This window comes from Rhinatrema bivittatum, chromosome 2 (assembly GCF_901001135.1).
Source record: "Rhinatrema bivittatum chromosome 2, aRhiBiv1.1, whole genome shotgun sequence".
Taxonomy (NCBI): domain Eukaryota; kingdom Metazoa; phylum Chordata; class Amphibia; order Gymnophiona; family Rhinatrematidae; genus Rhinatrema; species Rhinatrema bivittatum.
The window spans coordinates 754,660,113-754,676,124 of NC_042616.1; the positions used below are offsets into that span (position 1 = coordinate 754,660,113).

General features: G+C 44.8%; 1 protein-coding gene across 2 annotated transcripts in view; it reads left to right on the top strand.

Annotated features, from left to right (window-relative positions):
* Positions 1–11,498, top strand: part of MAL2 (mal, T cell differentiation protein 2) — a 110,905-nt gene extending 99,407 nt beyond the window's left edge. For both annotated transcript variants that reach the window (XM_029591942.1, XM_029591943.1), the window contains one exon: positions 9,736–11,498. In XM_029591942.1, coding sequence (XP_029447802.1) covers positions 9,736–9,830 — 95 coding nt within the window. In that variant the 3' untranslated portion in view covers positions 9,831–11,498. The remainder of the gene's footprint in view (positions 1–9,735) is intronic.
* The last annotated feature ends 4,514 nt before the right edge of the window (positions 11,499–16,012 follow it).

A 16,012-nucleotide genomic window follows, 5' to 3' on the forward strand; every position in this document is an offset into this window, starting at 1 on the left:
TAAAAAAAAAAAAAAAAACACACAAACTGTAACCTTTACTGCTCTGTGCTGTTTTTTCAACTTAACCAGGCTCAGCTACTGCACCAATTGCTTTCAAATTTGGACACAACCTTGCTTTCACTTTCGGCAAGGTTCTTCTCTATCTAGAATACATAGATGTCATACGGTTACAGAAAAAAACACGTTTTACATGTGTGTGGGGAAAACAGCGACATCTGTTGGACAGACATGCAACACACGCTATCTACCTTGGGAAATGAAGCTGCTGTACTGCGCATGTGCGGGCGGGAGCGCACGTCGGGCACAGCGGGACCAACATGGTGCTGGCAGGGGCAGCAGTGGTGCACATCGCGCACAGCGGGATCAACATGGTGCTGGGAGGAGCAGCGGCGGACCGGCAGCAATATCGGGCGTGGTGGTGTTGGCCGGCCGAAATTTGACACCTGGGAGGAGCTGCGGCGGCGATCTGGTACGGCTCACGTGCACGACAGGGAGGGATCCTCGCTGACCTCGCGCCTTCGGGAGCGGGCCATGCAGAACCGCACAAGAGGGAGAGGGACGTGGGGGGGGGGGGGGGCAGCTGGGAGGGCATTGCGAGCCGGAGGGGTTCAGAATCAGGGAAGGAGATTGAGAGAGGGTGCGGTGTCACTGACAAAAGAGTAGGGAGTAGGCGGGGAGAGGTGACAGTGAGAGGAGGGTGAATGAAGGGGGCAGTGAGTGTCAGTGGAGAGACACAGAGGGGAGAGGTGAGTGTGAGGGGTGAGAGTTGGAGTGGGGACAGGGGAGTGAAGGGGGGTTAGTGACCGAAGGGGGAGGGGTGAGGGGGGAAAGAGCTGGAGTGGGGACAGGGGAGGAAAGGGGGGGTGAGTGAGGGGGAGGACGATGTGTGACTGAGGTATATGAGCAAGGGGAAGGGGGAGGGGGGGAAAAGAACCTGACTCTGCCACTGCAACGCGTGGCCGGACACAGCTAGTTTCAAATACATTGAAAACCATGTTAACAGAAAATAATTGAAATATAAATTGCAGTAACATATTTTATAAGAACTAGTTTAAATACAATATTATAAGAATGATGGGAGAACCAAATTCTAAGCGGAATCATAGGAATCAATATTCATCATAATAATAAGACTGTAACACCATGTCACGCAGCAGATAATTACATTAACCAACACCTTTTGCAGCTTGTTAGGAATGTGAGTCTAAGTATACACGTAGCTGGTCTGGATCTGAAAAATATATCTATCATTTGATGTATTAAAATACACCTACAAGAAAACCTTAGGTAAAATTTGGCGCCTCTAGAAAGCACCTCATTTTTCATTGATAGAAATACTTTTCTCCTGTATTCTTTTAGTTATGTCCGGAAAGTCTCTTATTTGAGCTCCATAAAAAAAGCTGTATATGTTTCTTAAATGACTTTCTTAGTATAATATCTCTATCCATAGCCTGCATAAAAGTCACAAGCAAAGTAGCTCTTAATTCAATTTTAGCCTCATAGGACTTTTCCAAAAAGTCAGAAAGATTGTCAAAGGCAATATTGTCCTGCTCTTCTTGCTGCAAATTTATTTCTTTTCCAGGAAGATAGTATATCTTGGAAATCTCTGGAATATTTGTTTCTGAAAAGTCCAGAATAATAATTAGATAACTTTTCAAAAGATCTTTTGGCTTCGCCCATTTTGTCTTTGGGAAATTAAAAAATATGAGGTTATTTCTTGTCATCTCATTTTCTAAGAAATCCATCCTCTTCATTACCATATTCTCTGATTTTATGAGATTAGTTTGTACTTCTTTTATATCCTTAATTTCTATTTCCACTTTGTTCAAAGATTTTTCAACCACTTGAACTTTGTTTTCCAAAATTTGTGTTCCCTCCATATTACGTTTTACAGCCTTTGTTAAATCATTTATCGCCGTACTTATCTTTGCTAATACCTTCCAAATTTCAGCAAGAGTTATTTTCTCTGGCATTTCCATCGGAGCTAACACCACCTGCAACTCAGGCTCCTTACCTCCTTGCTGCATTAGGCCATCCTTGCCTACTTCTTTTTGCCGTGTTACGCCATTGTTGTCCCTGGAGCCCTGGTTTGACAGGCTCTCTGAAGTCAATGGGATTGCCCCATCCCTTCTCTGGGAGACATTTATTTATTTATTTATTTATTTATTTATTTATTTATTTTATTTATTTATTTATTTAATTTCTTTTCCTATACCGATGCTCAAGACAAGGTCTTATCGTACCGGTTTACAATGTAACTGAGGGGAAACCAATTAACATCAAGGTAGAAAGTAAAGTTACATTAAACAGGGAGCATAAAACCTGGGCAATGGAAGACAGTGCAGAGTTTAAACTAAGAAACAATTAGAGAGAGATAAATATATAAATCAACAAAAACTGTAAGATACAAAACATAGGTTTGTCCTAGGCAGTTATTAGCCTGGTATGTCCAGAGGGAGAAGGAAAGGGTGAGGTTGGGTGGGGGGAAGGGATAGGGGAGGGGTGGGGGAGTGAGTATATAACTTTTATATACCGGCATTCGTAAAAAAAAACATCATGTCGGTTTACATGTAACTGAGAAAGGAAATTACAATGATAGGTGGAGGATAGATAGATAGTTAAAAGGTAAGTTAACTTTACTGTGGTGCCAACGTGCGTCACAGTTAAAAACGAGATTACATATAATAAACCATATTAGACAAAATTAGACAATATTAGACAAAGTTAGACAGAATTAATTATGTACAAGGGGAGGTGGTGCGAGGGATGGGGGGTGGGGGGAGGTGGAGGAGGAGGGGCTGAGGGAGGCGATGGGTCGCAGGGGAATGAAGGGGCAATAATAGAGAAGGGGGGATGAAGGGTAGGGTGGTGTAGGAGGGATGGGTGCCATACACGGGACATCAAGGCTATTGGATGGTAAAAGCCACGGCACTATTTTTTGCTGTTCCATTCCCTCTTCATTCAGAGGCTTGTAGGACAGGGCTGGAACTGTTGGCGCTCCGGGGCTGAGTGACACCTCCTCGGCCAGGGCGTCGGGCGGCCGCTCTCCATCACCGCCAGCGGCCTGCCTCTCCAGTGTCTGCTGCGCGAAGCGGAATACCTCCTCAATTCGTGGTTGTCGCAAGGAAATATCAGGGGTTGAGGTAAGAACCTCACGAATCTTTGCTTCCCTTTTCGAGTGCAGCATGAGGAAATATGTAAGGAGCTAAGGAGTTCCCATGCTCATGGTGTGGCAGCCATCTTGGTTCTCCTTCTTTACTTTTCTAACATATAGATTAGTTTCCTTGGTAATTGCTCCTTTTAGTGAGGCCCACTGTTCCACATCTCTCATTTTCTCCCAGCCTTCTAGTTCTTCCTCCAGGTACTTCCCCATTTCAACAAAGTCCGTGTTTTTGAACTGCAAAACTCGGGTCTTCGTGTGACTTCTCCATATCCTATTTGTGATATTAAACCATACCGTTTGATGATCCTTAGTGCTGAGGTGGGCTCCCACCTGGACATTAGAGACACTACCTCCTTTAGTGAACACTAAATCGAGTATAGCTCCCTCCCTCATGAGTTCCATTACCATTTGTTTGAACAGAGCCCCTTGCACGGCATCCACTATCTCTGTTCTGCAGTTAGATTTTGCAGAAGGGATTCTCCAGTCTACATCCGGCAGATTAAAATCTCAAACACTTCTCCAGTCTTTCACATTTTTTTTATGTCTTCAACCAGATCTCGATCAAGTTCTTCTATTTGATTTGGAGACCTGTAAACCACTCCAATAAAAATGGATGCCCCATCATCTTTTTTTTTTTTTTTTTTTTTAGGACTGCCCATAATGCTGCTGCTTTGCCCCATCTTCCTTGTGGCTCAGATGCTTGGATATTGTGTTTGACATAAAGAGCCACTCCTCCCCCTTTTCTGTCCTCTCTGTCCTTCCTTAAAAAATTATAGCCCGGTATGGTTGTATCCCAATCTTGAGATTACATGTATATATGGCCACGCAGATATCTACTACTGAATTTTATAATCTGCATGTATCAGGCAAGAATAGATTATAAAATACTCGTATGTGTACCCCTTAATATATGCGCATATAGTTCTTTTTGCATGAATATCTGCAATATGTTGAAAGCATGTATTTTCCTGTCATATAGCCAGATGGACTCAGAACAAGTGGGTATAGTGTGCTCGTGCTAGCAGTTGGAGACGGATCTGACGTCAGCACGGGTACATATACCCCCACAGGAAGTGAAAAGCTCTTCAGTAATTTCCGTCTCCAAAGCAGTTTGGAGAGCCTGCACGCTCGCTGAGCGTGTTTCCAATCTACTTTCTATTTTCTACTTTCTACTTACTAAATTTCTACAGGAACATCGAGCCCCGCACTCCTGCGGTGATACCAATCGGTCCCTCACCCAGTTGAGTTTCCCGAAGTGGTTTCCGTGATCCCTCGGAGGTTTAGGCCTTGGTCCGGTGGCCGAATCGCGGCAGGGACCAAGCCCCCGAGCAGGAAGGGCTTGGGTTGGGCTAAGAGGCGCCTCGGTCCCGGCGTGGACTTGGGAGGCAGCGGGTGCATTCCTCAAGCGCGGCGGTGAAGATATTTCCCCTCTCTCCCCTCAGCCGGAGACCGCCCGGGTTCCACCGGGAAGCGCCGAGGATCAGGTAAGGCGTACAACTTTTACTTTTGGTCTCCGAAGTACGAGGATCGGCGGCCTTGCCTGTATGCGGCACGCCACGGAGGTCGCCATTTTGTCGGCCTTAGGCGCCTGTATCGTATAAAGCAGCCTTGTGGTGGCTCCGGGAAGATAGCACAGATCTCTGCGTTATGAAGCTGACCGCATATTATTGAGTGCATATTGTATTTATATTGAGCGCATATTATATTGAGCGCATATTCTTCAGCGCGCAATGGAACAATCGAATGCCCCGGTGTCCCCGGTGGCGGCGCCTGCTGATTCCAGCGTGAAAGCCCTCAGCCTCTGCTCAGCATGCCAGCTCAGAGCCACGCACAGCGAGGAGCCAGACTCCCTTTGTGTCCAATGTAAGGAGGCAGTGGGAGCCTCGGGCCAGGACCAGTCTCAACCGGGGTTTGTTGACAGTTCCCCAGGGGCCACCCCGGATCTCGCAGGCAGTCTCGAACAACCTGGAATCCCGGGGGACCTGGTACCCCGACGACTTGAGACCACCTCCATTTCCTGGGTGGATCTCTTTAAGGGGATCAATGCCTTTGTACAGATGCAATCAGCTTCCCGTCCAGGCCCTGCTGTTGCTGCTGCTCCTGTTGCTGCTCCAGCGGATCCTGCCCCTGGACCTTCGCGCCTTATCGTGGGCAAGCACACCCGCCTCCGGGCAGTCCGGTTCAGGCGGACCCTGATGTCTCGGAAACTGAATCAGAACCCTCCGAAGAGGAGGAACTTCCCTCGGGGATGGAGCCATATCCAACCATGAGGCGGTTCTTTCCCAAGGAAGATCTCTCCGACCTAGTATCTCAGTGCCTGGCGGAGTTGGATATTACAGGCCCCAGCACTATGGTGCCATCTACACAGAACCCTCTGCTGGAAGGTCTTCGTCCTACAGCCCACCATTTTCCCTTCTTGCAAGCCGCACAGCAACTGATAGATCTGGAATGGCCTGCACCAGCGGCCTCATTCAAAGGGGGTCGGGGCCTGATAGGCATGTACCCCCTGGATCCGGCAATCAAGGAGATGCTGGTGTGCCCTCAGGTGGACGCCTTGGTTAGCGCGGTGGTCAAGCGCACTACCATTCCAGTTGAGGGGGGGGGGGCCCTCAAGGAACCTCACAACCGGCGACTGGACGCCATCCTGAAACAGACATTTGAGGTGGCAGCTCTGTCTTTGCGAATCGCAACCTGCTGCACAGTGGTGACACGTTCCTGTTTGTCACAGGTCAGGAACAATGCTCCGGCGGAAGACATGGAGTCCGCTTTCTCGTTCCTCACGGATGCTGCATCCGACCTAGTCCGTACAACAGCCAAGGGGATCTCATCTTCTGTAGCTGCCAGGAGGCAGCTCTTGATACGGAACTGGTCAGCCGATGCTCCTTCGAAGACACGCCTCACCAGAATGCCCTTTAGGGGTTCTTTCCTGTTCAGCAGCGACCTTGATAAACTGGCCAGCACATGGGGTGCCTCTCCTATACCTCGACTGCCGGAAGACAGGTTCAGAAGGAACCAGCGCGCCTTTCCAAGGCCATCCAGAGGCAGAAGCTCCCAATGCTTCATTCCCTTTAGTGGTCGCTACCAGGCACCTCGTCCTCAGGCCAGGAACCAGTCCTTTCGGCCCAAGCAGCAGAAGGTCCCATCCTTCACGAGGATCCAGCTCAATTCTCTCTTACGGTCTGGCCATTGAGAGGGCTAGACTGAAGAAAAGAGGTTACTCGGAGCCAGTGATAGATACACTCCTCCGAGCTCGCAAGTTCTCCACATCCCTCACCTATGTCAGGATCTGGAGAGTATTTGAAGACTGGTGCGACACTCACGGCACCAATCCGCATGCGACTACAATCCCTATTGTTTTGGATTTCCTGCAGGATGGACTTCAGAAGGGTCTCTCCCTCAACTCCATCAAAGTTCAGGTGGCTGCACTGTCTTGCTATGGTCCCAGGAGGGATGGCAAGACCATTGCCACGCATCCAGATGTTTCTCGCTTCCTGAAAGGAATCAAGCACATTCGTCCGCCACTGAAGTGGCCAGTGCCTTTGTGGAACCTCAACATAGTTTTGGATTTCCTCACGGGATCCACCTTCAGACCCCTTCGGGGCCTGTCTCTCCATTCTCTCACTTTGAAGATGGTGTTCTTGCTGGCTATATGTTCAGCACGCCGCATCTCGGAGCTACAAGCACTGTCCTGCTGTGATCCCTTTCTCAGAATCATTCCTGAGGCTATCCATTTTCGCACGGTTCCATCCTTCTTGCCTAAGGTAGTCTCACAATTTCACCTCAACCAGACCATATCCTTGCCAACTACGGCAGGACTGAAGAAATCAGAAGACGGGCGTTTGCTACACCATCTCGACATTGGCAGATTGCTGCCCAAATATCTGGAAATGACAGAAACAGTACGAAAGACTGACCATCTGTTCGTCCTTCACAGCGGGAAGAAACAAGGTGAAGTGGCCTCTCGGCCCACCATCGCCTGCTGGATTAAAGGAGTTATCAGAGCGGCCTACGTAGAGGCCGGGAAGTCACCACCTCTTCAAGTCAAGGCTCATTCTACCAGAGCCCAAGCAGCATCTTGGGCGGAATCTAGGATGCTGTCGCCTGCAGAAATATGTAAAGCGGCGACGTGGTCCTCTCTCCATACCTTCTCCAGGTTCTACCGTCTGGATGTCCAGGTCAGGGAGGCACAGCATTTGCGAGGGCAGTCTTACACGATCCTCAAGCAGCCTCCCGCCCAGTCCGGGAGTAAAGCTTTTGTACATCCCACTTGTTCTGAGTCCATCTGGCTACACGACAGGAAATGTTGAGATTACTTACCTGATAATCTCATTTTCCATAGTGTAGACAGATGGACTCAGCATCCTGCCCAGCTACCTGTCTACATTGGTTTCACTGATTCATGGTAAGCCTTATCACTTCTTACATGAGTGCGTCCACTCTGCAGGTGTCGACGCCTTCCGGTTGGGAATGCTGGCGGTCTCCAGCTCCTATCAATCGGTCAGGGGAATCCTGTTTTCACTATTTCATTGATCGTCAGTACACATATATCCATAACAGCTTTTGCAAGTAAGATTACTGAAGAGCTTCACTTCCTGTGGGGGTATATGTACCCGTGCTGACGTCAGATCCGTCTCCAACTGCTAGCACGAGCACACTATACCCACTTGTTCTGAGTCCATCTGTCTACACTAAGCAAAACGAGATTATCAAGTAAGTAATCTCAACATTTTGCTACCCATTTTAAAAACATACAAGCGTATAATTTACGTGCAAAACAATTGTCTTGCTTGTGTATAACCAAGGTTTACATGCGAAAGTCAGAATATATTAAAGCATTGGTTTGCCAAAGCCTTCACGAGTTCACGCCCTCTATTTCATCCAGATCTCCCAGTCTACCAATAGTAGATAATAAATGAGTCTATCAATTGTGCAAGATAATTAGGTGTAAAATTACACCCATAAGTTACCAAATATATATTCACAAGTTCTCTTATAAAATAGCAACTTTCACACATATCTCTTGGCCCCACTTTGGAATGTCCCTAGACCACCCCTTTTATGTGTGCTTAAAAAGACCAAAAATACACGTGTACTTTAGATGTTTATAAAATAGAATGTGCGTGAATATAACTAGGTGTGAACATGCTTAATTTATGCAAGTAATTAGAAGTAAATGTTCTGAAAACTGACTCCTTAACACAGGGGTGGCCATCAAGACCACACACAGACCAGGTTTTCAAGATATTCACAATGAATATGCATGAGGTAAATTTGCATACAATGGAGGCAGTGCATGTAAATCCACCTCATGTACATTCATTGTAAATATCCTGAAAACAATATCATTTGTGGCTCTCAAGTTGGCCACCCCTGCCTAAGGGGTAGATTTTCAAATAGCGCGAATTGGCCTACTTTTGCTGGCGCATCAGGCGCAAGCAAAAGTAAGCTGGATTTTAGTAGATACGCGTGGAGCCGCGCGTATCTGCTAAAAAACCTGGATCGGCGCGCACAAGGCTATTGATTTTGTATAGCCGGCGCGCGCGCCAAGCCGCGCAGCCTACCCCCGTTCCCTCCGAGGCCGCTCCGAAATCGGAGCAGCCTCGGAGGGAATCCTCTAACGCCCTCCCCTCACCTTCCCCTACCTAACCCACCCGCCCGGCCCTGTCTAAAACCCCCCCCTTACCTTTGTTGGGGGATTTACGCCTCCCGGAGGGAGAAGTAAATCCCCGCGCGCCAGCGGGCCTCTTGCGCACCGGGACGCGACCTGGGGGCGGGTACGGAGGGCGCGGCCACGCCCCCGGACCACCCTGGGCCGTAGCCACGCCCCCGTACCCGCCCCCAAAACGCTGCCGACACGCCCCGAAAACGCCGCTGCGCTCGGTCCCCGCCCCCCCGACACGCCCCCCTCCAAAAACCCCGGGACTTACGCGAGTCCCGGGGCTCTGCGCGCGCCGGTAGGCCTATGTAAAATAGGCTCACCGGCGAGCAGGGCTCTGAAAATCCGCCCCTAAGTGTGTGTATGTATAAAGGTGCTAAGTATATATACTCAATACATGACCCTTGCTAAGTTTGTTGGTTTTTAAAAATCATATTTTGGTTGTAATTTAATATTAATCTTTTGGTTTGTTTTTTTTGGGGGGGGGGGGGTTTGTAGATTAAAGGGCATGAGCCTGACAAAGCACCTGAAACATTTTTATATATGGATAGCAAAAACTGAGGAAGAGAAATGTATTGTGGGAAAAAAGGTACAAACTTTCTCAGGCTGATTTTAAGCTGTAGCCATATTAGTGGAATAAAGAATTGGTGAAAAGTATACAATTTTTCAAATGCTATGCTGTTCTTTTTAACATCCTCTTGCATTGGAATAAAGGCATGTACTCGGTGACTAACTGTGCTCTTGCTGCCAGTGTTTGAGTTTGTAGTCAGTCCGTGGGTCACAAATATTATATGGAAAAGCAGAAACCAAGTGATGACAGCAAGTCAGTCATGGAAGCACTGGCACAAGCAACATTTTTAGGTGCAGTAAGAGAAAATTCTAATGTGACAATCCATTTTTGCTTGCTGTTTTTCAGATTTTTGCCTTTGCTGTGACGTTTTGTTATGGGTGCAGCATGGTCCTTGGATTCCGAAGATGGAAATCATAGCAGTGAATGAGATTGCTGGCTAAAATGTTCACAACATGTTTTTTTAAAAATACGATCACCTTTTTTAAGGTCAGAATCTCATACATGCACACAGATAAAACAAGAAATCTGCATCCAAAAGAACTGCTGGAAGACAAATATACCTACAGTGAAATGAGCATTTCAAGTGAAGAGCTGCAATCTGAGACCTGAGGACTGACTGTTTTATGAATCAGTTTAAAACATTTGTTTTACGTGATCTATTAGTATCTTTCTCTACAAGCTACAATTTAGGATTAAATCGACATACAAGTGTTAAGTGAATCTATTGTACAGCTGCAGTATATGTATAACATGAAAAATTTGTATTTATCATCATGCTTAGAATTTGCTGTACTGTATTTTGGAAGACAGACTCTTTAACATGTTTTATGGAATTAAAAAAGCGATTGTTTTTGCTTTATCCACATTTTCATCCATCCATCTGCGATGCCATCAGAAGCGGGGACTAGTAGGCAGGTAAAGAAACCAAGAAAATAAGCACAATGGTGGCTGAAGTAACGGGTCTGTAACAGGTGTGCTTCAAAGTAATTGTAACCCTCTCCATCCTCTCACAGCAACTGTAATGCACTATCGCTCAAAAAACTTTTCATAAAATGCTTTTGTAAGTTAACATGCAATTCTAGACTTGATAATTCCTTATGTAGTCAGAGCATGCAAACAATATATTTTTTTACTTTGAGATGGGAATGTTCCATTGCAAATATTGGTTGAGTTTGCACTAGATTTTTGTCCCATTTGGAATGTAGTGAAATAGTCCAGTTTTATTAGTAAAAGTAACTTTTCCACTGGAGTGACGCATGTAGAGAACAATTTTCAGTCATTTGGTAGGATGGGCCTTTTTGAAAATTGCCTTCCTCTGCCCAGCTACAAGTATGTGTAGACGTCCATACTTCACCATGCATACTTTTTACTTGCATTGAGGGCAGGTGTACCTGAGGATGAGAGACTGCAAAGTAGGGAAATGATGCAGTAAACTTGATTCAGACTAAATGGAACTAAATTTTGATTTTTCAAATGTATTCACGCTGTTTTCCAGAAAATATTTGCCCTTGCCTATGTACGGAATTGCTTTTAGTTCACATGCACTGTAGGCAAATTTCAAAGGGAAACTACCTAAATTGGTTTCCTTAGAAAATTGCTTACCGTGTTTACCTGAGCTAAATGTGCTCATGTGCATTAACCTACACCAGGGGCTATGTAATATTACCCCTTTAGTTTTTAGCTTTGTCATTTTAAGATGTAAAATGTTCATTATTTTAAACTTTTTCTAAAGGTATGGTTTGTAGTTTCAAGCAATCTTCCATGCTGATTGTTCTTTAAGAAGGAATCTATATAGATATATATAGCTATACATATATATCTATAGATATATATATCTTTATCATCATAAATAGAGGAGGTGGGGGTGTATATTTATTAAATGGGTAGAATAAACCAAATATTCCATTTGGTTGATGGTAATTCTAAGCCGCCATTTGTTCATTTGAATATTTCTTCAGGTTCAATCTGGTGCCACTGAATTATAGATTATGCTTTGTTGAGATATTAATGTGTTTCTGCTGTGGTCATATTGTTTCATTTTGTGGTGTTGTAACATCCAAAAGCACAGCATTGTAAATGGTGAAATAAATTACACTTTGTTTTATCTACGAAATAGATTCTATTTTACAACAGAATATGCACACCAAACAGGTTGATCTAAGTTAATACAGTCTATTATGACTATCAGCGTGTCAGCAATGGGTATTTTTCTACAGCTGATCCCATTTCTTAATCTCCACTTCTAGAATCAATCCTTTTCTCGCAACCTCTACTGTTACTCAAGCTCCATCCCCTCTAGTGGACCCCCTCTTTCAATCTCCACCCCTCCAGTCAATCCTGTCTCACATTCCCCAGCCCAATCCACCCCACCTCTTAGTCCTTTTCTTATCCCCTTTCTGATCCTCTCTGTCCAATTTTTATAACCCCCAATTGATCCTCTGTCATCTACTCTCTCTCTCTCATCCCCCCTCATGCACTTCCCAGCCTTACCTTTTCTCCTCTAACTCCTCTTTCACATTCCCTCTAACCCTCCAGCTCCTCTCTTACATCCCCTAGTTGATCATCTTTAATTGCCGCCCCCCCCCCCCCCCCACTCATCCTCCATAGCCAAACCCTGTCCAGTGGATCCAACGTTAAAACCCTTCCTGCATCTGATACTATCCTTCAAACTGCCCTTTTTCCAAACATCCCCGTGGCCAGGGTCAGCAGCAGCCATCTTTGTGTTTCAGGCCAATGATGGTTGACAACTGATGTGACGAAAAGGATAAGCTGATAACAGGGGCAACATTCTTCGCTTGGGTAGATTCATTAGTGGTTGAGGAAAGAGGAGTAGTGGCAATCTCCACTGGCTCATGCACACACACCTCTCCCCTTCCATCATGGCTGGTCCTAAGCCTGACAGTGATCTGCAAGCATCAACAGCATTAGTAATGAAAGTCAGCACAGCACCTGTGAGCTAGTGCAGGGCCTCTTATTATCACAGAAATTCAGGCAGGCCCCGCTCTGCTTTCCACTACTAATGCTGCTGCTTGCATGTGATGAATACTGCCATTTGGGGCATTTGTGACATCATTTGGGGTCCTAACTCATAGTTTGGGAAACCCTGGTTTAAAGAGAATTGTTTTTAATGGAGCCTCTACCCATGCATGCCAGTGTACAAACCTACCTTGCAAATTGCACAGTATTTTATGCATAGTGATAATCAATTTGCATTTTTTTGGCATTAAAGTTTGTGTGAAAGCATTGACTTTAATGCAAAAAACCTAACTATGCCACATAGAAATTTAGGTAAGTTTTGCAAAAATTGCTAATTTGTGTAATTATCTACACAAAATTTCTTTATTTTTATTTATTTTGAGTTTTTGTATACCAGCATTCATGATACAATCACATCATGCTGGTTTACAATTAACAGGAAGTGTAAACAGAACATGCAACTGAAATAAGTGATACGAAATAGTGAAGTTACAATAAACAGGGGTTAATCACAACTGGGAGAGGAAAGAGAAGGCTATAGGAAATAACATATGGTAAAGCAAATATATACAATGTCTGAGGTGACTGATTATGGTTATTGGAGATTGCGATTTAGTTGGGGTCATGAAAGGCTTGTGTGAACAACCAAGTCTTAAGTCTTTTCCTGAATGTTTGAAGGCAAGGTTCCTGTCGGAGATCAGGTGGGATGGAATTCCAAATCGTAGGTCCTGCTGTTGAGAATGCACGATTTCTAAATGCAAAATGATGAGTGGTTTTAGTGTGTGGAACCTGTAGTGATCCTCTGTATGCTTCTCGAATGGGTCTGGAAGAGGTATGTAGTTTGAGAGAGATAAGTAAGTGTAGGGGAGCTTGGTAATGGATGGCTTTGTAAATCATGGTGATGGACTTGTGCATAATTCTAAAATGAACTGGTAGCCAGTGTAAGTTTTTGAGGATGGGTGATATGTGGTCTCTTCTCCTTGTGTTTGTCAGTATTCTGGCTGTGGCATTTTGGACCATCTGAAGAGGTTTGATATGAGATGAGGGGAGACAGAGTAAGATAGTTACAGCAGTCTAATTTGGAGAAGATTATTGCTTGTAGAATAGTTCTGAAATCATGAAAATGAAAGAGTGGTTTTATTCTTTTCAGAACCTGAAGTTTATGGAAACAGTCCTTGGTTGTTTGGTTGATAAATGATTTTAAATTCAGACGGTTATCGATCATTACTCCTAAGTCTCTAGTTTTGATGGTTTGTAGATTGGCTGGAGGACTTAAGATGGCATTACTGTTTTCCGGGGAGATGAGAAGGAGTTCTGTTTTAGCTGTATTTAGAATCAGGTTTAGACTAGTGAGGAGGTCGTTGATTTCTAGGAGGCAGTTTTCCCAAAGTTCGAGTGTTTTAGTAATGGATTCTTTGAGAGGAATCAGGATCTGGACATCGTCTGCATTTAGAAAGTGTTTTAGATTCAGTTTAGTTAGTAGCTGGCATAGTGGAAGAAGGTAGATGTTGAAGAATGTGGGGGATAAGGAAGACCCCTGGGGAACTCCTACGGAAGAGTTATAACGGGATGATTCTTTATTATGAATTCTCACCTTGTAGCCTCTATTGCTGAGGAAGGATTTGAACCATGCAAATACTGTTCCTGTTATTCCGATGTTCGACAGTTGATTTAGGAGGATGGAGTGGTTAACGGTGTCAAAAGCTGCCGAAAGGTCCAGGAGTATCAGTAAGAAAGATTGACCTTTGTCAAGGCCCATGATGAGGTGGTCTGTCAAGGATATGAGAAGGGATTCTGTACTTAATGCCTTTCGGAATCCATATTGGGACGAAAACAACATTTTGTGATCCTCAATGTAATCAGATAATTGTGTGTTAACTAGTTTTTCCATTATCTTTGCTATAAGTGGAAGGTTGGCAATTGGAAGGAAGTTATTGGAATCTTTAGGATTCAGATTTGGTTTCTTTAGGAGTGGTTTAAAAGAAGCCATTTTGAGGTCGTCCGAAAAGATTCCCTGAGCAAGTGAGCAGTTTATATCTGCCAATGTTTTGGAAATGGTGTCTAGAATTAACAAGAGCAATTTAGAGGGGATATGGTCGAATGGATGTGAGGCAGGTTTCATTTTCTTTAGAATTGCTTGGATCTCTGAAGTAGTAATGGGTTCAAATGAATTGAAGAGATATGTTTTCGTTAGGGGGATGAAAAGCGCTTTAAAGGAAAATTTAAAGGAAAATTGGTTCTTACCTGCTAATTTTTGTTCCCGTAATACCACAGATCAGTCCAGACGTTTGCCTCCCTTCCAGCAGATGGAGACAGAGAAATCTTTACAGCCAATGGCATATAACTTGGCGTAGCACCTGCAGTCCCTCAGTATTATTATTATTTTTTTTTAATATTCCGCTTTTCGCGCTTCTTTTTTTTAGCACTTCAAAGTGGATTAAATTCAGGTACTGCCCAAGCACATACAGTAAAATAAACAACCCTAACACATCTTAGAAATTAACCCCCTCGAATGAGCAGAGGAAAAAAACACATATAACCATGAATTTACTGTCTACTTCACAGAGAAAATGAAGCTGGTACCATTTTCCAGACAGTGAGGACAATAGACAAAAAGACAGATATCGTGGACTCTCCGAAACACACACTCTTTGGGCGTGACTCTGGACTGATTTGTGGTACTACAGAAATGAAAATTTGCAGGTTGAAACAAATTTTCCTTTCCTGTACGTACCCAGTACCAAAGCTTCCCTAACCTGGGTGGGACTGTGAGAGTCCCACTCGAAGGATGCTGTCTCTGAAATTAGTAATTTCTGGCACCTAAACGTCCAATCTAGTGTCTGTCAAAGGTATGCAAAGATTTCCAAGTTGCCGCCCTGCAAATCTCTTGCGGGGAGACTAGTTGACATTCCACCCAGGAGGCTGCCTGGGACCGGGTTGAATGAGCTTTTAACCCCTCCTGGACAGGATGATCGCAACAAATGTAAGTGAGCCAATGACCTACAACAACATGCAATTATGGCTTTCAATGCCTTCTGACCCTTCTTAGCACCACTCCATAGTACAAAGAGGTGATCTGACAATCTGAAACTGTCAATAACCTCTAGGTACCATAACAAAGTATGTCAGACTTCCAAATGCTTGAGATCCTTAGCATGAGATGTTGTAGGATCCAGATTGGAAAAAGCTGGAAGCTCCACTGATTGATTTAAGTAGAATGCCAAAACCACCTTAGGAAGAAAAGATAGAACCGTCCTAAAGGAGACCCCCAAATCTGAGATCCGTAAGAGAACTTCAAGCCCTGTCCCTGCAGGACAGGGCTTGAAGTTCGGAGATCATTTTGGCAGAGCAAATAGCCACCAAGAAAACCACTTTCAGAGTGAGATCCTTCAAAGTAGTCTTTTTGAGAGGCTCAAATGGTGCTGTACCCATGCCTTTGAGAACCAAATTAGGACTCCAAGAGGGACACACCGACCTTAGAAGGTGGCAGCAAATACTTCTCCCCTTAAGAAAATGTACCACATCTGGATGTGACGCCAGAAGCTTTCCATGAATCTGGCCTCGAAAACAGCCCAGGGCCGCAAACTGAACTCTTAGGGAGTTGAAAGACAAACCCTTTGCCAACCCTTTCTGCAGAAAAACCAAG